A 24,230-nucleotide genomic window follows, 5' to 3' on the forward strand; every position below is an offset into this window, starting at 1 on the left:
GGTTTTCACTTTATTTGCAGTGAATTATTATAAAGTCGTTAATCAAATACTTAAATAGACATCACCTTTGCCCTGATGCTTCTTTTCTACCATCTAGGTACAAAGTACATCCTGGATGCCTCACCCACCATATGTTATGCAACCAACGGTAGGCCATCTACTGCAGATGACTTTTCCATTTGGGTGTTAATGATTAATGGCACTGTTCACTTGTAATTCCGGATGTAATTTCATTAACACATTTCCATACAGTAACATAATTTATTAAATATCAATCCTTAGTGTTTTGATTAACCACTAGTGTTGAGCGATACCGTCCGATACTTGAAAGTATCGGTATCGGAAAGTATCGGCCGATACCGGCAAAGTATCGGATCCAATCCGATACCGATACCCGATACCAATACAAGTCAATGGGACTCAAGTATCGGACGGTATTCCTGATGGTTCCCAGGGTCTGAAGGAGAGGAAACTCTCCTTCAGGCCCTGGGATCCATATAAATGTGTAAAAGAAAGAATTAAAATAAAAAATATCGCTATACTCACCTCTCCGACGCAGCCTGGACCTCAGCGAGGGAACCGGCAGCGTTGTTTGTTTAAAATTCGCGCTTTTACTTGGTTACGTGAAGTCCCGGCTTGTGATTGGTCAGGGCGGCCATGTTGCCGGGACGCGGACCAATCACAGCAAGCCGTGACAAAATTACGTCACGGCTTGCTGTGATTGGTCCGCGTCCCGGCAACATAGCCGCCATTAACCAATCACAAGCCGGGACGTCACGGGAGGCTGGACACGCGCCCATTTTAAAAAGCGCGCGTGTCCAGCCTCCAGTGACGTCCCGGCTTATGATTGGTCAGGGCGGCCATGTTGCCGGGACGCGGACCAATCACAGCAAGCTGTGACGAAATTACGTCACGGCTTGCTGTGATTGGTCCGCGTCCCGGCAACATGGCCGCCATTAACCAATCACAAGCCGTGACGTCACGGGAGGCTGGACACACGCGCTTTTTAAAATGGGCGCGTGTCCAGCCTCCCGTGACGTCCCGGCTTGTGATTGGTTGCGCCGCGGTCAACCAATCACAAGCCGGGAGGCTGGACATGCGGGCATTTTAAAATTTTAAAATGGGCGCGTGTCCAGCCTCCCGGCTTGTGATTGGTTGACCGCGGCGCAACCAATCACAAGCCGGGACGTCACGGGAGGCTGGACACGCGCCCATTTTAAAAAGCGCACGTGTCCAGCCTCCCGTGACGTCACGGCTTGTGATTGGTTAATGGCGGCCATGTTGCCGGGACGCGGACCAATCACAAAGCCGGGACGTAATTTTAAAATCCTTAAGGACCTGAAATTACGTCACGGCTTGCTGTGATTGGTTGCGTCTCCCATGTGACTGCGACACAACCAATCACAACGCCGGAACGTAATTTTAAAATCCTGAAGGACCTGAAATTACGTCACGGCTTGCTGTGATTGGTTGCGTCCCGGTCACATGGGCGGCACGCAACCAATCACAAGCCGGGACTCACGTAAAGGAAAGAAAAGCGCGAATTTTAAACAAAGAACGCTGCCGCTTCCCTCGGTAAGGTGCAGGCTGCGTCGGAGAGGTGAGTATAGCAATATTTTTTATTTTAATTCTCTCTTTTACACATTTTTACATTAATGTTGTTTCGATACCGATACCCGATATCACAAAAATATCGGATCTCGGTATCGGAATTCCGATACAGGAAGTATCGGCCGATACCCGATACTTGCAGTATCGGAATGCTCAACACTATTAACCACTACAAAAGAAAAATGTATTCTGATTAATTCAAGGTCTTTTCAGCTTACTCTAATTTACATAATAATTTACTGGGCATGAGAACACACATATGTGTACTATATATATATACATATGCAGTGGGGGAAATAAGTATTTGATCCCTTGCTGATTTTGTACATTTGCCCACTGTGCTTGCCAACAAGGGTTTTGCCACCAAATAAAGTCTTGTTTGCCAAAAGGAGGAAATAATTATTTCTCACACCAAAATGCAAATACATTTATATAATTTATACAATTGGATTTTCTAGATTTTATTTTTGATATTCTATCTCTCAATGTTAAAATTAACCTACCCTTAGGTAGACTGTTCATGTCTTTTTCAGTGGGCAAACTTACAAATCATCAAGGGATCAAATACTTATTTCCCCCACTATATATACTATTATCCTGTCATCACCTTTTCTAGATGTAAATATGGGGATAACCTATTTTAAATTCGTGATAATATTTTATTTATTGTTATTTGCCATAAAATGAAATATTGCTAGTGACATTACTAATATTTCATATTCACCTTTTATGCTTGCATTTCGAACAAAAATCTGATTAGCACCTTTTTTATATTTCTATATTTATACGACACGATCATTTTTTAAATGCTGGATTTCTATTTTTTACTAAGTTTTTCTGCAAATTGAGTCTTATAATTATAATTATACACTGGATTTTTTTATTTCTTTCCCAATTCACTTTTGCTTTTGTTTTTGTTTTCAGTTTTTGCAGTTTGTGGTTGTTTTCTATCTGTCATATGGCATGTAATGGAAAATGGTTTTTAATTTTTTTTGTGTGGAATCCTTGAGAAAAAAATCTCTGTGCAGTCTATTACTCTGATTGGCTCATTACAAACATATTAATGCCATCTTTTTTGCAATAAATTTTATTTAAAATAGCTGATTATGACAGACAGGACCAGACTGTAACTGAACTTCTTCTCTGGTATTGGAAAGCGCAGAAGCTCACTTGTGTGATGACTGTAAAATATGTATCTGCACTTGTGGGTTACGAAAAGTTGTAGTGAGTGCATGGTGACCATGGCATGGTCAAAAGGGTCTAGCTTGTTAAGTGATTCACTGGTTTCCTGCATAGATGGTGTTTATGGGACTCCAACACCTTACATGCATAATATATGCAAACATATGTATTTTTAGAAAAACAGAGCAGCACCTTTAAAAAATGAGAGTGCAAAGCCTTCCTGGTACATATCAAAGCATCTAGATAAAGAAGGGAAACTGGAGGCAGCACACCAGAAGAGTGTACAATAGTTGATTATTTATTTATAAGCTCATTGTGGTGATGTATTGCTTCCAATACATGAACCTTTTAAATATATATATATATATACTAGATGGTGGCCTGATTCTAACGCATCGGGTATTCTAGAATATGCATGTAGTTTATTTATGAAGATTTCAGAATAATGCAATGAATACACAGGATTCAGCCGGCCGGGCGCGACCAATTAGCAAAGCGTGGTTCAAATCCTGCTCCAATTCGCGGCTGGATTGCATCTGTCACTGATTGTTCGTGGCCGGCCGGGCACGACCAATCAATGAAGCCAGGGCCAGCTCCAGGTTTTTGAGGGCCCCGGGCGAAAGAGTCTCACAGCCCACATAGCATATAACACAGCCCATGTAGTATATAGCACAGCCACATAGTATATAGCACAGCCACATAGTATATAGCACAGCTACGTAGTATATAACACAGCCACATAGTATATAGCACAGCTACGTAGTATATTGCACAGCCTCGTAGTATATTGCACAGCCACGTAGTATATAGCACAGCCACATAGTATATAGCACAGCCACGAAGTATGTAGCACAGCCCATGCAGTATATAACACAGCCCACGTAGTATATAGCACAGCCCATGTAGTATATAGCACAGCCCACGTAGTATATAACACAGCCACATAGTATATAGCACAGCCCACGTAGTATATAGCAATGTGGGCACCATATCCCTGTTGGACCTTAGACAATTAAATATATATATATATATATATAGAGAGAGAGAGAGAGAGAGAGTGAGATTTTGGAATGGCACCATTTAAATTACTTACAGGTGGTTTCCAAGCCTCCAGACAAATTTCCAGTTTTATATATATATATATATATACTTACACACACTATCATGGATAAGGGTTGGCACCATTGAAATTCTTCCATAAAATGAAGTGTTTTTAGAAAATGCAATTACTCATGTTTTGTTATACACATGCTTGTTTCCTTTGTGTGTATGGAAACAACACAAAACACAGAGAAAAAAGGCAAATTGTACTTAATTTCACACTAAACCCCCAAAATGGGCCTGAAAATAATTGTTGACATCTTTCAAAAAATGTGGATACAAAACTTTGTTTCTAGCATGTGATGCTCATTCAAACTCACCTGTGTCAAGAAACAGGTGTAGGCAATATGAAAATCACACCTGAAAAATAAAAATAAAAAGAGAAGTTGACTCACTTTTTGCATTCAAAATTGTTGAAAAATATCAACAAGGTGCGCAACATAATCAAGAAGCTTACAACCTATGGCACTGTAACTAATCTCTGTGAACAATGACGGCAGAGAAAAAAAAATAATGAAAGGTTGCAGCATAGGATAAACTGGATGGTGGATAAGCAGCCCCAATTAAGTTCCAAAGAAATTCAAGCTGTACTGCAGGCTCAGGGTGCATCAGTGTCAGCGTGAACTATCCGTCGACATTGAATGAACTACAATGCTATGACAAGAGACTCAGGAAGACCCCACTGCTAAAACAGAAATAGAAGAAAGCTTGACTGAAATTTTCTAAAATGTATGTGAGTTGGCAAAAAAACTTTTGGGAAAGCATCTGGTGGACAGATGAGGACAAGTTAGAGCTATTTGGTAAAGCACATCATTTAACTGTTTACTCAAAATGAAATGAGGACTACAAAGAAAAGAATACGGTACCTACAATCAAATATGGTGGAGATTCAAAGATGTTTTGGGGTTGTTTTGCTGCCTCTGGCACTGGGTGTATTGACTATGTGCAATGCATCATGAAATCTGAAGATTACCAAAGGATTTTGGGTCAAAATATAGTGCCCAGTGCCAGAAGCTAAGTTTTCATCATGGGTCTTCCAGCAGGACAATGACCCCAAACAAACTTCAAGAAGCACCAAGAAATGTATGGAAACAGAGCACTGTAAAGTTCTGAAGTGGCCTGCAATGGCTCCCAGTCTGAATCCCTTTGAACCCCTGTAGAGAGATCTTAAAATTCCTGCTGGGAGAAGTCGCCCTTCAGATATGAGTAACTTGGAGCAGTTTGCAAAGGAAGAGTGGTCCAAAATTCCAGTTGAGAGGTGTAAAAAGCTAGTGGATAGTTAGAGAAGCAATTGATTGCAGTTATTTATTCCAAAGGTGTGAAACTAAATATTAAATTGAGGGTGTCAACAACTTTGTCCCACCCACTTTTAGAATTTAGTGTGCAAGTATGTCTAATTTGCCTCTTTTCACAGTTTTTTGAGTTACAATACACACAAAAGAAATAAACTTGTGTATAACAAAAATGCGTAATTGCATTAATTTTCTGGGATAAATACTTCATTTTCTGGAACAATTTAAAAGGTGCAACACTCTAATGACCATGTGTGACTATAAGTCACGTCTCAAGACGTGAGACGGGATAGTCAGGAGTCTGAGGGCAAAAGCCAGGAAGGTACATCATTAAGAAAAGGAAGAGACAAAAACATAGTCAGGTAACGTTCCAATATTAGAATATCAGGAAGATAGTGAATCAGAGCAGAAGGGTTTATACAGATGGATGGTCAGAACAAGATCCAAGGTCAGGCAACGAAAGATCTACAAACAGAACTCAAGGCACAGGAAGACAAACCTCACAGTAGCTTATTGTACATCTGGCTGAGGTCTGGTAGTAATGTAAGGGGAAGAAACTAGCCAGGTTTGCCTCATCCATAACGGGTCTGGAACCATCGGGTCTGTCACCTAGGATACAGGGGGGAGAGCTTGGGGTGTCTCTGTGCTCGAGACAGGGGGGCGTGGCTAAGCAGACAGTGATTGCGCATGCAGAAATTCAAGCAGTTCAGGTGGGAACGGCACGCGTGTGAGATTCTGGTCAGAGTAGATCAGCTGTGAGGTGATGGGGAGGCGCTGACTGGAGCCAGGGACGAATGGATGGACTGACAGGAAACGACCATCGGAGACCCCCTGAGACACCACAGATAACGCTGTCCTCGCTAACACTGCTGTCCCCGCTTAAATCGTGGATCTTTAAGAGACTGCTGACTCAGCTGACAAGACCACACCTGTCGGAAGTACTGACCGTGAGAGGCAAGGTCTGTGTACGGGATACAGGGACTCATTGTTATGGCACAGCGGACCAAGCTGGCCATTATAGAGTGTGTTGGGACAGTGTCACAGGGTCCAGCAGTGTAGGGACTCTCACTGCTGAGAGAAGAGACTATTCCTCTTTCTTTACTTCATCCGTTGGGGCCACTGCCTGTGATAATACCACAGACTATCACCGCCATCGGCAGGCTCACCAGAGGACATCACCACCGCCAGGACCACAAGAGCACACCGCCATCATCAGGACTACAGGAGGACACTGTTAACGCCAGGGAAGTTTCCCCCATTTTTTTCACATAACTGTGGCAGATCCTTTTTTTTGTCATGTAATCTAAACTTCCTCAGTCACAGGTAGGAACACACCCGTGGCTGATGCCCAAAGTGTTAAGAGCATTCTCTGTATTATTCTCCCCTGTTCATTAAAAAACCTCTCTGTATTAGGTATAACCTTGCTCCTTGTGTACATATCCCCTGCGAGGAGTAGCTACTGTTTATTAAACCTCTTGTTAACCCTTGGTCTGCCTCCCGTTCGTCACTGCATCCCGCAACCTGCATATACTTGGTGTAGTCATCAGGATGCAGTCTACACATATGGACATGGCAGACCAAGAGTCTGGGGAGGGCCCTAGATCTAGTATCTCCCTGGGGGCAATGTTAAATAACCTCCTGAAGTTTAATGGGAATAATGCTATGTTGTGGAGCTGGACTGAGCGTATAAAGGGGATGATGAGAATGCACACTATGGTTCCTGCCTTGCAGGCATAGGTCGCTGTGATGGCCTTAGATGGGGAGGTGAGATATACAGTTATATTGCAGCCCCCCGTGAACCAGACATCCTTGACAAAGTATTGCAGATACTGGAGGAGACCCATGGGGACCCCACAGATACAGGGGAATTATGTATGCAACTTTTCTGTCAGGGTCAAAGAGAGGGGGAGACCGTGAACCAGTATATGAATGCTTTGCAAGAGATTCATACTGCCATAGTCAGAAAAGACTGCTTGGGAGTAGGGCCGACTGGTGTGGTGTTGCACGACCAATTAGTGACTGGGATGAGAGACACATTGCTTAATCCCTTAATCCCATTTGTCGTACTATCCCATCAAGGTGACCTGGGACTTAATTCCCAGGGATGGGATAGTATGCCATAGCGATTGGCCGCACTCACAAGGAGAGCGCGGCCGATCTCGGCTGGGTGTCAGCTGACTATCGCAGCTGACATCCGGCACTATGTGCCAGGAGTGGTCACGGACCGCCCCGGCACACTGCAATCTAACATGATCGCAGTGTTCCGGCGGTATAGGGAAGCATCGCGCAGGGAGGGGGCTCCCTGCGTGCTTCCCTGAGACCCTCAGAGCAACGTAATGTGATCGCGTTGCTCCGAGGGTCTCCTTACTTCTTCTCCCTGCAGGCCCCAGATCCAAAATGGCCATGGGGCTGTATCCGGGTCCTGTAGGGAGGTGGCTTACCAAGCGCCTGCTCAGAGCAGGCGCGGGTAAGCCAGGGGCCCTGCATGTCAGATCACTGATCTGACACAGTGCTCTGCAAAGTGTCAGATCAGCGATCTGACATTATATCATGATGCCCCCCTGGGGCAATGTTATAAAGTAAAAAAATATACATTTAGTTGTGTAAAAAAAAATAATTCCTAAATAAAGAAAAAAAATATATTATTCCCATAAATACATTTCTTTATCTAAATAAAAAAAACAATAAAAGTACACATATTTAGTATTGCCGCGTCCGTAACGACCCAACCTATAAAACTGCCCCACTAGTTAACCCCTTCAGTAAACACCATAAAATAAAATAAAAAAACGAGGCTAAAAACAACGCTTTATTATCATACCGCCGAACAAAAAGTGGAATAGCACGTGATCAAAAAAACGGATATAAATAACCATGGTACCACTGAAAACGTCATCTTGTCCCGCAAAAAATGAGTCACCATACAGCATCATCAGCGAAAAAATAAAAAAGTTATAGTCCTCAGAATAAAGCAATGCAAAAATAATTATTTTTTCTATAAAATTGCTTTTATCGTATAAAAGAGCCAAAACATAAAAAAATAAATGAGGTATCGCTGTAATCGTACTGACTGGAGAAATAAAACTTCTTTATCCATTTTACCAAACGCGGAACGGTATAAACTCCCCCCCAAAGAAATTCATGAATAGCTTGTTTTTGGTCCTACTGCCTCACAAAAATCAGAATAAAAAGCAATCAAAAACTGTTACGTGCCCGAAAATGTTATCAATAAAATCGTCAACTTGTCCTGCAAAAAACAAGACCTAACATGACTCTGTGGACCAAAATATGGAAAAATTATAGCTCTCAAAATGAGGTAACACAAAAAAATATATTTTTGCAATAAAAAGCGTCTTTTAGTGTGTGACAGCTGCCAGTAATAAAAATCCACTAAAAAACCTGCTATAAAAGTAAATCAAACCCCACTTCATTACCTCCTTAGTTAGGGAAAAATACAAAAAATAAAAAATATATATTTCTTTCCATTTTCCCATTAGGGTTAGGGTTAAGGCTAGGGTCAGGGTTAGGGTTAGGGCTAGGGTTAGGGTTAGGGCTAGGGTTAGGGGTTAGGGTTAGGGCTAGGGTTAGGGTTAGGGTTAGGGCCAGGGTTAGGGCTAGGGTTAGGGGTTAGGGTTAGGGCTAGGTTTAGGGTTAGGGCTAGGGCTAGAATTAGGGTTAGGGTTGGGGCTAGGGTTAGGGTTTAGGGTTAGGTTTAGGGCTAGGGTTAGGGTTAGGGGTAGGGTTATGGCCAGGGTTAGGGCTAGGGTTAGGGTTAGGGTTAGGGCTAGAATTAGGGTTAGGTTTGGGGCTAGGGATAGGGTTTGGATTACATTTACAGTTTGGATTAGGGTTAAGGATGTGTCAGGATTAGGGGTGTGGTTAGGAGTGTGGTTGGGATTAGGGTTAGGGGTGTGTTTGGGTTAGGGTTTCAGTTAGAATTGGGGGTTTCCACTGTTTAGGCTCATCAGGGCTGTCCAAACGCGACATGGCGTCCGAACTCAATTCCAGCCAATTCTGCGTTGAAAAAGTAAAACAATGCTCCTTCCCTTCCAAGGTCTCCCGTGCGCCCAAACAGGGGTTTACCCCAAATATGGGGCATCAGAGTACTCAGGACAAATTGGACAACACCTTCTGGGGTCCAATTTCTCTTGTTACCCTTGGGAAAATAAAAATTTGGGGGACTAAAAAAACATTTTTGCAGGAAAAAAATGATTTTTTATTTTCACGGCTCCACGTTATAAACTGTAGTGAAATACTTGGGGTTTCAAAGTTCTCACAACACATCTAGATAAGTTCCTTGGGGGGTCTAGTTTCTAATATGGGGTCACTTGTTGGGGGTTTCTACTGTTTAGGTACATTAGGGGCTTTGCAAATGCAACATGATGCCTGCAGACAATCCATCTAAGTCTGCATTCCAAATGGCGCTCCTTCCCTTCTGAGCTCTGCCATGCGCCCAAACGGTGGTCCCTCCCACATATGAGGTATCAGCGTCCTCAGGACAAATTGCACAACAACTTTTGGGGTCCAATTTCTCCTGTTACCCTTGGGAAAATACAAAACTGGGGGCTAAAAAATCATTTTTGTGGAAAAAAAAATGTTTTTCACGGCTCTGCGTCATAAACTGTAGTGAAACACTTGGGGGTTCAAAGCTCTCATAACACATCTAGATATGTTTCTTAGGGGGTCTACTTTCCAAAATGGTGTCACTTGTGGGGGGTTTCAATGTTTAGGCACATCAAGGGCTCCCCAAAGCAACATAATGTCCCATCTCAATTCCAGCCAATTTTGCATTGAAAGTCAAGCGGCACTCCTTCCCTTCTGAGCTCTGCCATGCACCCAAACAGTGGTTTACCCCCACATATGGGGTATCAGCATACTTAGAACAAATTGCACAACAAAGTTTGGGATACAATTTCTTCTGGTAACCTTGGGAAAATAAAAAATTGGGGGCAAAATTTAATTTTTGTGAAAAAATATTATTTTTTATTTTTACGGCTCTACATTATAAACTTCTGTGAAGCACTTGGTGGGTCAAAGTGCTCACCACACATCTAGATAAGTTCCTTAGGGGACTACTTTCCAAAATGGTGTCACTTGTGGGGGGTTTCAATGTTTAGGCACATTAGTGGCTCTCCAAACGCATCATGGATTCCCATCTCAATTCCAGCCAATTTTAAATTGAAAAGTCAAATGGCGCTCCTTCCCTTCTGAGCTCTGCCATGCGCCCAAACAGTGGTTTACCCCCACATATGGGGTATCGGGGTACTCAGGACAAATTGTACAACAACTTTTGGGGTCCATTTTCTTCTGTTACCCTTGGAAAAATAAAACAAATTGGAGCTGATTATAAATTTTTTGTGAAAAAAAAATTAAATGCTCATTTTTTTTTAAACATTCCAAAAATTCCTGTGAAGCACCAGAAGGGTTAATAAATAAATATGGTTCTGAGCACCTTGAGGGGTTCAATTTTTAGAATGGTGTCACACTTGGTTATTTTATATCATATAGACCCCTCAAAATGACTGCAAATGTGACGTGGTCCCTAAATAAAAATAGTGTTGTAAAAATGAGAAAATTGCTGGTCAACTTTTACCCCCTTATAACTCCCTAACAAAAAAAAAAAATTGTTTCCAAAATTGTGCTGATGTAAAGTAGACATGTGGGAAATGTTACTTATTAAGTATTTTGTGTGACATATCTCTGTGATTTAAGGGCATAAAAATTCAAAGTTGGAAAATTGCTAAATTTTCAAAATTTTCGCCAAATTTCCATTTTTTCACAAATAAACGCAGGTAATATCAAAGAAATGTTACCACTATAATGAAGTACAATATGTCTTGAGAAAACAGTGTCAGAATAACCAGAATCCGTTGAAGCGTTCCAGAGTTATAACCTCATAAAGGGACAGTGGTCAGAATTGTAAAAATTGGCCCGGTCATTAACGTGCAAACCACCCTCGGGGCTTATGGGGTTAAGTAGGCACTGCAAGAGCTCTAGCATGTGAACCCACATTTGACCTGTGCAGAGGTGGGAAGCGAGGCATGCACACATAAACAGGAACAAGGTGTGACAGTCCCGGCGGCGAAGGTCCAGAGCGGGGAGGCGACCGTGAATGTAACTGCTGAACCAGGATGGGTGGAAGATTTACGAAAATAGATCCAATAGAGGAGGGAGGATCTGACCAAGACTAAAAGAAAAGTGACTTCAATAAGTACACCCAGAAGCAAAACACTCTCAGTGCCACGTTGGGATGAAAGAGGGTCTCGTCTGAGAAAACCCTTAACGTGTTATCTATGTGGAGAATTATGGCCTGGGTCTGCCCACAAGGTGGATGGCCTCCACATCACCCGTTAAACTAAAGGGCTCCAAGGTTGGGGGAAGCAATCTGGAGCCAGAACAGCCTGAAAGGAATATAGAGAGTTCCACCAATTTAGTATCAGTGAGTTCCTTGGTATGGGCCGAAATAGATGTACGGTCCGTACATTGTCTTGTAGATACAGGCTCTCAAGTAACCATGATGCCTGAAACATATTTTAAGAGACACTTTCCAGGAGCCTTGAGGCCATTGATCAAGTTGACAACCGCCAATCAACTGCCCATCACCATCTCAGGGGTGGCGTGGATGCAGATTAAAGTCTTCCCCCTATTAATTCTCTCTGTATTAAGTATAACCTTGCTACTTGTGTACATATGTCCCTCTGAGGAGTAACTACTGTTTATTAAACCCCTTGTTAACCATGTCTCTTGTCCATTACTGCATCCCGCAACCTGCTTATAGTAGCAGCTCAGATAAGTAGCCTGGCAGCACCTCCCAGTCTCAGATTGGATGGCTGAGCTGTCAATCAACACACTGACAGCTCAGCAAGCCCCTCTATAAGACCGGATGACAGAGCTGTCAATCAAAGTACTGGCAGCTTCAGCATTGGATGGCTTAGCTGTCAGTATCTTCATCCCACACACACTGATGGATGGAACCATGACTCCATGACTGTATATATATTTAAAAAGTAAAAAGGTGATGTCTATGCATATCATCAAAGCATATATATTATATAATTAGTGTGTATGCTGAGAGATTTCTTGATGTGGACTGAATGTAATAATAAGTACACAGTACATATTAAAGTATTCCAAGTGCTAGCTCAACTAAGTAATTAATGAGTACAGAGTGGAGCAGAAACAAATTGTACTCACCTATCCTTGGTCTGGCTACAAGAACAAGCTTGTACAATTAGGCAGATTTCCAGATTTCCAGCAGCATGATAGCACTAGGGATAGTCTTCAGGTTGCTGCAAATGAATTCAGATGCCCTTTATGCAAGAAAAAAGATCAGGAGGGAGAGGAAAAAGCTTAAGCACTGTTAAGCTGAATGAAAGGACCTTGCTACTGGCAATACTAGCAGTGGAAAGCTGCCTCTCTGGAAGCTGTACCACAGAGGTGGACATATAATTGGTGCAACTTATGCAGCCACACAGGGGCCCAAGAGGTCAGGGGACCCACTACTACCTCCAAAATAGGTGGAATGATGCATTATGATGAGCTATTGGGCTGCAAAATGCCCAATATACTGTTCTTGCTCGGAGGCTTTGTCTGTCTGTGTCAGTGAGTGTGTACTATGTGCATAATGTCTGAAACTGACCCGTCATTTATGAAAAAAATAAACATATTTTAATAGATTTGTAAGTAGTGATTCTTGGTTTGGGTATTAAACTGGAAAATTGCTAAAAGGTCAGTAGAAAGGAAAATGTAATCAATGGAATTAATTTTTTATAATAATCGTCACTGCTATGCAATTGTCACATAAATTCACAAATTAATGAAAGTGATAGTAAAAAGCCAATATCAGTTTTATATAGCCATCTTACTTTTAGCATGCTTTAAAAACTGTGCCTTGACCTACATAATTGATATGTAATGCCAAGAAAATGAATCTCCCCGCAATCTTTCCTAGAGAAAATTGGAAAGTTCTTTAACCATATAGTAAGTTAATGTAATGAGAAGAATGACTTTTATGCAAAAAATAAAACAAAATAATTAGAAAAATGTGTAGTATTGCTTCTAATAACAATGTGATATCATTGTAAAGAAGCATTCTATCACACAGAAACTACTTCATTTCACAGGTAGAAAAAATTTACTTAAGTGTTTGAAAATTTTATTTTAAAAGGTTTGTATAGAATTAGAATTTTATAGCTCTGCTAGTATTGCAGATTAGGGAAGATCTGTATCGGACAAATGCGCACAAATAGGGCAGTACCATATGGAACAAGAGGATAATGATAATGCTCACGTGTAAGGACACCACACCTGTAGAAGCCTGATGTACCATAGCTGCATTTCTTAGGCCAGGGTCACACTAGAGAGGAATACGGATGTATGAGAGGCGCAAAAACTACGCATTGCACACTGACCAATGTTTCTCTATGGGGCAGCTACTATCTGCCGTATATTTCTCAGCTGTATTTTACGGGCTGAGAAAATCGTAGCATGCTGCGTTTTTCAGCGTATTGCGCAAAAAATCCGCCAATGAAAGACTATGGGGGTGAGAAAAATACGGATTACACACGGACCATGTGTGTGACTTGCGAGAAATACGCACCGGTGTTATGTAGAAAAACCCGTAAGTCAGTGCGATGTACAAAAAATAGTTGGAATAGAATAGATAAAATAAATGTCTACACATAGAATAGGTATATATATATACATATATATATATATATATATATATATATATATGTCAGTGGGACACACACATATATATATATACTGTATATTTAATACAGAGCTAGACAGCAGAAAAGCCGGCAATTCAATTACCGGCTTTTGCTATCTCCTTATCAAACCCGACAGGATATGAGACATGGCTTACATACAGTAAACCATTTCATATCCCTTATATTTTTTTTATATTTTTACATATTCCTCACTAATAATGTAAGAAGTGTCTGTGTGCAAAATTTGGGAGCTCTAGGTGTTAAAATAAAGGGTTAAAACACGCAAAAAAATGGCGTGGGCTCCCACGCAATTTTCTCCGCCAGAGTGGGAAAGCCAGTGACTGGAGGCAGATATTAATAGCCTAGAGAGGGACCATGGTTATTGCCCCCCAGCTAAAAACATCTGCCCCAGCCAACCTAGAAAAGGCACATCTGTAAGATGCTCACCTTCGATTTTGGGGGTGCCAGGTTCCCTCTAAGTACTCCTTAACCGTCTTGGTCAATTTCTCCCTCCCTGTCATAGTTATACCCATGCCCTTGCTGATGTGACGGATTCATGAAAATGGCCCAGTTGGTGGACATTTCCCCCCGAGTTGCGCCTGGTGTGCATAGCCCTCTGCTGTAATCCTTGTGGGTGAAAAAAGCCGGTACCTCTGCCAACAGCACTTTCTAAGGATAATCATTTTAGCAAGTCATTCACAACAGCCCTCTAGCATGCATGTAGTGAAAATGTCATGTCTGCCTCTGAAATGAGAGAAGGAAATTACTCCTTGTACCGTGGGTAACGAAAGGTGCACAGCCAGTATTTCATGTTGGACAAAATATGTTTCATGTGAGGGTCTTAGGAAAGGCATCTGGACATGAACTCTGCCATGTGTGGCAGACTGCAAAGAGTCAAACATTCAGTGTCCTTACCAGGAAGGACACTCCTTTCCTCCATCCTTTCCTCATGACGCATCGCCTCCTCCTCCTCTTCAGGCCATCCATGCTGGACAGGCATGAAGCTGGGATTGGGAGTCCCCTCTGTAGGTCAGACCAAAAGCTCCTGTTCCTCCTCATCCTGCTCCTTCTTTCCTCATCAACACCCAATGTGGCCTGAGAATATTTAGTGAGGCTGGGCTGTGTGGTATCAGCCACTGTAAAATTTTGCTTCAAAGCCGCCTGCTCAGCATTCAAAGCTTCATCTTTGACATTCTACAGCGTATGTTTTAATAGACAGAGCAGCGGGATTGTTACACTCATTAGAGTGTCATCAGTGCTCACCATCTTGGAACATTACTCAAAGTTTTGAAGAACCTCACATATGTCAGCGATTCACGCCCACTGGGCAGGAGTTATATGTGGGGGCTGAGTGTTACTCTAACAGGCATTGAGAAGCTGGAATTCAAATACTGCCCTCTGCTGCTCACCAAGCCTTGCCAGCATATGAAAGTTTCCAGCATGTGGGCAGTTCACAAATCAATCAGTGTCGAGGCAAATTAAAGCGCTGCTGCAGCAAAGCAAGACCGGTGACAGGCTGAGATGACATTTGGAAATATGCGCTGACACAGCGTACCTTGGCAAGATGGTCTGGCAAGTCAGGGTATATTTTTAAAAACCACTGGACAACCAAGTTCAGCACATGGGCCATGCATGGAACATGTACAAGCTTTCCGAGCTTAAAAGCCACTACCAAGTTACACCCATTATCGCACAACCAGACCTGGTTAGAGGTTCAGAGGGAAGAGCCACTGATCGGTCTGGTCTTTTATCTCTTTGATTATTTCAGCAGCTTTGTGAGCTTTATCACCTAAACAGATTAGCTTCAGCAAAGCGTACTGCCGCTTCGCCAAGGCAGTGCTGCAGACCTCCCAGCTGGGCAGTGATGGGGAGCCTAGTTCCACTGAGGATGAGGAGGAGGAGGAGAGACTGTGAATACAAGGAGACTGGACCCCTGATGGAAGTTGGGCCCACTATTCTTGGTGTGGATAAGATGTGTGATGTCTCACCCTATGTGTCTGTCCCAGACTCCACCAGGTTCACCCAGTGTGCCGTCAGGGAAATGTAGCATCCTTGTTCACAAGAACTTTTTCACATGTCTGTGGTTAGGTGGACCTTCCTTGTGACTGTGTTAGCCAGAGCATGGCTGATATTTTGTAACACGTACTTATGTAAATGCGGGGATGGCACACTGGGAAAAATAGTGGCTGTGGGAATCGAGTACCATGGGGATGCCACCACCAAGAAGTTGCGGAAAGACTCAGTTCCCACAAGTTGAAAAGGCAACTTCTCTAGGGCTAGCAATCTGGCAATGTGGGTGTTTAGCGTTTGGGCCTGTGGGTGGGTGGATATTTCTGCTTCCTGTGAAATGTTTGGGGCAGGGACAACTGAACACTGCACTGGGACAACGAACTGGACATGGTTGCTGACTTTTGTGTCTGTGCAATCGCAGGTTGTGGGCAAGAGACATCAGCACCTGCTTCCTGGACAGCAGATTGGGAAGGTCATAACACAGGGGAAGGGTTAGTGGTTTCACCATCACACACAGATTTTGTACCCAAGCATTCCACCCACCTACTGGGGTGCTTGGCTGCCATCTGCTTTTGCGTGCCGGTGATGCTCAGGCTGGCAGTTTTCTTGCCTCTTCTTAGCTTGGTATGGCAGATGCTGCAAAGTACATTTGTTTGTCTGAAGGACTTTCAGACAAAAACTGTCATACAGGGGAACAATGCACCCTTTGCTTGTTATCTAGCTGAGTAGGGGGCTCTGTGGAGCCATTTACCGAGTTTTCCCTCTGGTCAAACAACTACCTTTTCTTGCCTGTTTTTGTGCTACATATCCAACCCTCTCTGCACTGCTGGGCTTGCTAGGTGTGCCACTATGCCAGGTTGGATCAGTGGCCTCATCATCAATCCCGTCATCTCCTAATTCATCGATCTCATCCTCCTTCTGAGTTGCGATTTTAGGCTGACCTGATGGCAACTGTTCATCATGATTATCCTCTACCTCTTCAGACAAAAATTAACCTTCCCCAACATGCCTTTCTTCTGGCCATGGGTGCTCAAATGTTGGGCATCACTGCACTCCACCACCTCATGACCCTTTTTAATGGTGCACATTGAGAGGAACATAAACAGAGGGAACATAAACAGTTCTTCGCAGTGGCCAGCGTTGGGGTCATAAGTCTCCTGGGACTCTTGATGGGGGAGGAAGGAGGACCAGGTTGATGATTCAGAGTCCCAGCCTCTTGGCTACTGAAACTGGACAGTACGGAAGACTTCATGGTGCTGCTAGTCAATACACTGGAGCCATTGTCTGCCAACCAACCCACAACATCCTTGCACTTGTCTGGGTTTGACAGTGGTGTAGCGTGCTTACCAAATTTTGACAGGAAGCGCGAACAAGATACAGTCACCTTCTGATCATCAAGCGGGCTTGGCAGGCACCACAACATCCATGTTCCTTAATGTCACCCTTTCTCATATTAAATGTGTCATTAAAAATAAATCCTGGCTTCATTTTTCACAAGTACCCTTACAGAGGTGTTATGCAGAAATTCCCTGTATCTATCAATGTGTGGTTTTAGCAATTAGCTTTCAAAAAGGATGTTACTATATGCTGGCACTGAGAAATATTATTTAGCTGAAAAAACAACTTTTTTTATATGCTAGTACGCAAGAATATTATGTAGCTCCACAAAAATAGTTTTGTATATGCTGATACTAACTTATATTATTTGGCTCTAAAAAGAACTGCTTTGTATATTATGGTAGTGGATGAAACCCTGCCTATCTCTCCCTAATCCCACAGTGTGTTCCTAAACTATACAGCACAATGCAAACTAGCAGTGAGTTGTATAATTTTCTTGCAATGATGATGTGATAACATCCAGGTTCCAGCCTTTCACGCTCCTTTGTATTAAATCCCTCCCTACGCTAACTCCACCTAACTCTCTCTATACACTCTTTTCACTCTCCCTATGGTCACACTATGCTCTCCGTATACTGTTTCCATCTACAATGTGCACAAGATAGCACCGATAAGGATTAAATATCCCCTATGACGCTGTAAGTCCAGCCAATCACAGTAATGCCACACCAAAGATGGTGTTGACATTACTGTGATTGGTAAGCAAGCCCAGCATGTTCATTGGTTGCAAATAAAGCACCAAACATGCTGGGGGGGTTACTCAAATATACCGAGATGAATACTAATTTACTTGTCAAGTAACGAATAGTCTAAATAGCGTACTATTCATGTGATTAACGAATAGTGCCGAATATATTCGCTCATCACTGATGTTTATATTACCACAATCATGCTTTCCTAGAAAATCATATTTCCAGATCACATCTGCCACCCATTGAACACCATAAAAACAAAACGTAAAGTACATTTTCAAAACTGCAAATATTTCACAATTGGAATTTTTGTTCTCATTTTCCAGTACTTTGTAGGGTATATGAATGGCGTCATTAAAAAAAAACTACAAATTGTCTCACAAAAAAATATTCCCTCATATAGGTATGTTGTCAAAAAACTAGGAAAATAAAAAAGTTACTACATTTGGAAGAAGAGAAGGAAAAACTGAAAGTGCAAAATTTAAAAAGTCTGGTCATGAAAGGGTTAAAGTTTCTGTGTGGAAAGCAAAGTATAATATTCTTTCCATCCATTTAATCCTGACAATAATCTCTTTCTATGCAACAGCTCTTAATTGTTTCACTTAATTTATTTAGACATCCTTTGAGTTCTACTTAGTTCATTCTCCTTTTTACAAATCTACATATAAAAATGTAGCTAATTAATTCCTCCACTGCCTGGTTGGTACCATATTGATTAGCTTTGTAAGATATCCCCACCTCTGAAAGTGAGCAACAAATAGCAGAAATTTGCTATAACAAATGTTGCTGGTTACTTTGTTAGTTATTGGCTGCTATGTTGTTTTACATTTTCAAGATATTTCCATTTGCTATACTAACTGGTACATTATATTTTCCACTGTTATGTATAGTGAAAAATGCAGAAATATTAAAAGGGTCATTCTCTTGTAAGACATATTTCCATCTGTTAACAAAAATAAAAAAACTAGAGCAGTGCTAGTATACCGATAAGGGTGCCAGGCCCCCCTGATAAAGACCAAGTCATCAAAATATAAAAGATCTGGAGGCAGCACACCAAAATATTGTGAAAAAAAATTGTGCTTTTAATGACCCATTGTGGCAAAAATATCTGCTTACAGATATGTTACATAATGTATAAATTTATGCAACCTACCAATATACTTGTGCTACAAAAGGCTCCCCAATCTCAATATATCAGTGACCGGCCGGAGTCACACTAGCGTATAATACAGATGAGTGTTATACGAGAAAACATCGCAATGCACTCGGACCAGTGTTAATCTATGGGGAAGCTCACATCACCTTTTTTTTCTGGGCGTATTCTATGTGTGAGTGAAATCGCAGCATGCTGCTATTGTACGTGTATATCGCCCCAGTCTCGCCAATGCAAGCCTATGGGTGCAAGAAAAACATGGATGCCACACGAACCATCCATCTAGCTTGCAAAAAATGCACACACGTTTTCCTCATTTCAGTCCATTGAGCAATTTAATTAAATGGGGAAAATCAGTGAGTAATGTCAAGCCATACGCATGTCATACTGATGTCATACGGATGTCATACAGATAGATAGGTGGGAGAAAATCGCATCATCGCATTGCAAATGCATTACACATGGATGACCGTACGGAGAACACTTGTCCGACTCTTGGTAGGGAGACAAGGACGGATTTTTTATATGTTTAGTGTGATGCCGGCCTTAATCCCTGTATCAGCATCTCCACTTCTGGGTTATGTTTGACACAGGAGCGTTTCCTCTCTTGATAAATGACTGATACTATGTGCGACCGATAGCTGATTAATCTTTGTCAATAGCTAGGCCTCCTCCTCTGCCGTTTTCTTTGCATACATTGGGGAAACCAAGCTTGGACAAGTTCCATTCAGCTCAGACAGTTGAATAATTCTTGAAAATGTGAAAATGAAAATCATTTTCCATTAATTACAAACAATGGCAATGTGACATCTTTGGCGTTTCACAGAATACATGCAATTTTGACAACCTTTCATCATACTGTACATAATGCATAATAATTGGTTGACCTTTCTGAGTCTCTCCAGCTTTCAGCGCAAATCTGGAATGCATAACAAACAGCAACCACACTAGTACTTTGAAAAGAGACAAATAATATTTTATCCAGAAAGTATGTATTTTCTTGTAGAAGACATTATCTTTTTAACTTTTGACGCTCATTAACTCCTTCATGACCAGGCTATTTTTCATTTTTCTTATTTTTGTTTTTTCCTTCCCTTCTTCCAAGAGCCATAACGTTTTTATCTTCCCATCAGCATGGCTGTATATAGGTTAAAGGTTGACAGTAGAGAGTGTAGCTCCTCTCCACCCACTGCTGTTAGCTGCAGATGATGGCTGATTAAATCAGCCATCATCTGCTGGAAGAGATACAGGCTCACACACCCGAGGCATAAGACACGACATATAATGTAAATGTACACCATATGTTGAGAAGGGGTTAAAACACTGGATTTGAAGGCCAAATTAGCTTATTATCAATACTTGCTTCCAGCGGTTTTTTAATTGTAGACCTAGCCCGTAGTGATCCAAGATGTAAATACAATGAATACCCTTTTCACCCCAAAATATATAACTTCATACACATTGTCTTCATTGAACTTTTCTTTTTCATGATTTAATTTACTTGCCTGTGTTTAAACGTTCTCCAGTAAATAATTTTTTTTTTTAGAGTTGCACTTTAAAATTTAATTGCTTATTCAATAAATAGAATGGGATCTTGTATTTTTCTGATTAGGAATATTCTACTTTCTTAATTTCAGTTCTTTCTTCCTTGCTGGGAAGAAAAGCAAAAAAAGAAAGTGCAGAAACAGAAAATTCCAAGGTGGTGAAGGGTTTAATAATAGTGATGAGCAAGTGTACTCGTTGCTCGGGTTTTCCCGAGCACTTTTGGGTGACCTCCGAGTATTTGAGTGCTCGGAGATTTAGTTTTCATCATGGCAGCTGAATTATTTACAGCTACTAGCCTGCTTGATTACATGTGGGGATTCCCTAGCAACCAGGCAACCCCCACATGTACTCAGCCTGGCTAATAGCTGTAAATCATTCAGCTGTGGCGATGAAAACTAAATCTCCAAGCAGTCATAAATACTCGGCGGTCATCCGAGCAACGAGTACACTCGCTCATCAACACTATTAATCCCTTCACCACCTTGGGATTATCTGTTTCTGCGCTTTCTTTTTTTGCTTTTCTTCCCAGATCCATAACGTTTTTACTTTTTCAATTAGGAATATTTTACTTTCTTAATTTCAGTTTTTTCTTCCTTGCTAATCATTTGCTATTAACCCCTTCAACACCTTGTGATTTTCTGTTTCTGCATTTTCTTTTTTGCTCTTCTTCCCAGATCCATAATGTTTTTACTTTTCAGCCAATATAGCCATATGAGGGCTTGTTTTTTTTTGATAAGTTGTACTTTCCTTTGACCGACACCATTGATTTTACCATATATTGTACTTGAAAACAGTAAAAAAAAATATCAAGCATGGTGAAATTGCAAAAAAGTACAATTCTACAATTGTTTTCTTTTATTTTTTTTTCAATGTTTTCTGAGACCCATAGTGTCTCTATTTTTCAGAATCTGGCACTGGGGGAAGATTTATTTTTGAGCGCCAGGCTGACATTTTTATTGATACTTTTTTGAGCTACATACAATATTTTGATCGCCTGTTATTGCATTTTATTGCAATGCTGCGTCCGCTAAAAGAAATTTAATTTTGGTCTTTTGAATTTTTATCTCGTTATTCCATTTACAAACAAAATTAATTCTTTTTATGAACGCAGTGACCAAAAATGTGTATTTTAGATATTTTTTTATGGGGCAAAAGGGGAGTGATTTGAACTTTTATATTTTTAAATATTTTAAAAAACTTTTTTTTTTACTTTTCACTTGCTTCAGTAGTTGCTTGTTTTACACGCCTTGCTACGTTTAGCAGAAATGATCATCTGTTATGAATGCCGGCCACGGGGCGACGCTAATAGCATATCAGCAATCACATGTATGGGGGGACTCCTGCACACCCCGGTTGTCATGCCAATCCATCGTCGCCCCACGATCAGATCAGCAGTCATGTGCCTGAAAAGATGCAGGCTCAGCACTAGAGCCTGCATCAAAACAAGGGAGGTGACCTACTGTATGACATATATGTACGTCATAGGTCGTAAAGAGCTTAAGCCTGATGAAGTTCCCCAATAATCTTTTCTTTGACAGTTCATCCTAGTTACTAGAGATGAGAAAATCCATTCAAGGCAAATGGAATTTGCAAAGAATTTTACAAAAGAAAATAGAATCTCCTGGATGTGATATTATTTTGGGATCTATCTTGTGCGAATCCTGAAAAATGACAGCCAGCTGCTATTTAGCTGATTTGTGGAGGGCCGAAGAAAGGATGACAAAATAAATACCTCGCCACTCATCTGTCCCACTGATACAATCGGCATCGGGTCCACCATGCTGCTTCCTCCAAACTCTTTTTCACTTCTTTACGGCACAAGACATCTTCTTCCCCTACCTTCACTCTGGCTTAGTTAGTTCCAGCGATGACTTGACGGTAGAAGACCCAGCAGTAGAATCAAGATAGAGGATGTCATGTGCTGTTGATAAGTATAAAAAAGAGATCATAGTGAGCTGTGTGGATGGCTGAATATCCAGGCCAAATTCGAGCAAATCGACAAATATGAATTTCCGCAAAATCATTAATCACTTTTGGTTCACTGAGAATAAAGGCTTCTATTTTCTATATTCTATTATTTATTTTTTTATATATATATATTTCTATAACATCAATTTTAAATAATTGTTACACCACAGAAAATTAAATACTGTAGCACAAAAATGCATTCTTATAAATATAATAACAATATATTTTTCTATTTTACAGAATTTCAATTACGCCTGTAGCCTAATTTGTTACATTTATAATACTTACCGTGGGTGGTAGCATTTAAATATTATTTTTTTCTGATAGTGGGTGGTCTGTAATGTTTCACTTAAGTGAACAACACTTTTTTCCTCCTCTTATATTTTTACCAAAGTAAGTAAATGGCTGTGTCAAGAATATTCCCGCTGTTCAGTAGATGACTGCTAACTCCACGGGTTTGATTAATGGACAAGGTAATGATATGCAAATCGTCTACAATATTGCAGTGTGCCTACATGCATTTTAATAAGTTCTAAAATTGTAACAGCTTCGTAAATACTAAGTTAAAGTAGCAATAATATGTAAAATATATGGATTACAATAAAATTAAGTGCAGCTATGGAAAGACACTATCATTAAATCTTATACTGCTTCATTTAAACTCATCAGCCCCAATGGGCCAATCTACTTTTCATTTACAAGTTTTACATTTGTAAACACAAATCCACATTTTATTGCATTACATTATTAATTACATAAATATTACCCTACATATGTGTCATATTGATAGAAACAATTACCTGATTTTTCAAAAATACTCTACTTGAAAATTATATAAACTCCTATTCATAAATAGATAACTAAAACCTGTACTATTTTTTCAATAATATGAATTAGTTTGGCATCTGATAATTTGTGGGATAATAAGTCGTGTGGGCTCCAGGTCAAAATTTAGATAGCCCCACCACCCCACTATCTATCTGTCTGTCTATCTGTCTATATACTCTATCTACCCATATATATTTTCTATGTGCTAATGGTAATCTCACTGAGGTCACCGCAGTTCAGGGGCCTGGCTGGGAACACAGCCTCAGTGACCGTCGGAAACCTCGATGACATCACCGCTAGTCACTGATGTTGTGCTCGCAGCAGCTCATTCCTCCATAGTTTTCAGCCTGGATGGTTGCATCTTGGCCCTGTCCAGGTTAAAAACTGTTTATCCCCAGACATGGAATACGGCATGGAAAAAAACAACATACAGGTGAGGGATATATTGAACATAGACCGACATATTTGAAGCATCAGTTAATACCCTATATGGGAAAAGATGCCAAAATTGACACAGGAAAGCAGGACAACTCCCATTATGAATTATTCCTATAGAGAACCGGAGTATAACGCCCCAAAGTATTTTACAAAATACCACAGTTAGCAAAAAAAAATATTACTTTTTTAAACAATAAAAAAACATAGCATTTCAGTAAAAGTGATGGAAAATTGGTGATGACACAACAAACGGAGACAGCAGTACCATATAATTAAATGTTTGCACTGTGTAGCAAAA

General features: G+C 41.0%; 1 protein-coding gene across 2 annotated transcripts in view; it reads left to right on the plus strand.

Moving 5' to 3' along the window:
* RBMS3 (RNA binding motif single stranded interacting protein 3) overlaps positions 1-24,230 on the plus strand; it is a 1,020,603-nt gene that overhangs the window by 937,715 nt on the left and 58,658 nt on the right. For both annotated transcript variants that reach the window (XM_077268961.1, XM_077268960.1), the window contains exon 10: positions 98-148. In XM_077268961.1, the coding sequence (XP_077125076.1) occupies positions 98-148 (51 nt within the window). The remainder of the gene's footprint in view (positions 1-97; positions 149-24,230) is intronic.

Source organism: Ranitomeya variabilis, chromosome 6 (assembly GCF_051348905.1).
Source record: "Ranitomeya variabilis isolate aRanVar5 chromosome 6, aRanVar5.hap1, whole genome shotgun sequence".
NCBI lineage: Eukaryota > Metazoa > Chordata > Amphibia > Anura > Dendrobatidae > Ranitomeya > Ranitomeya variabilis.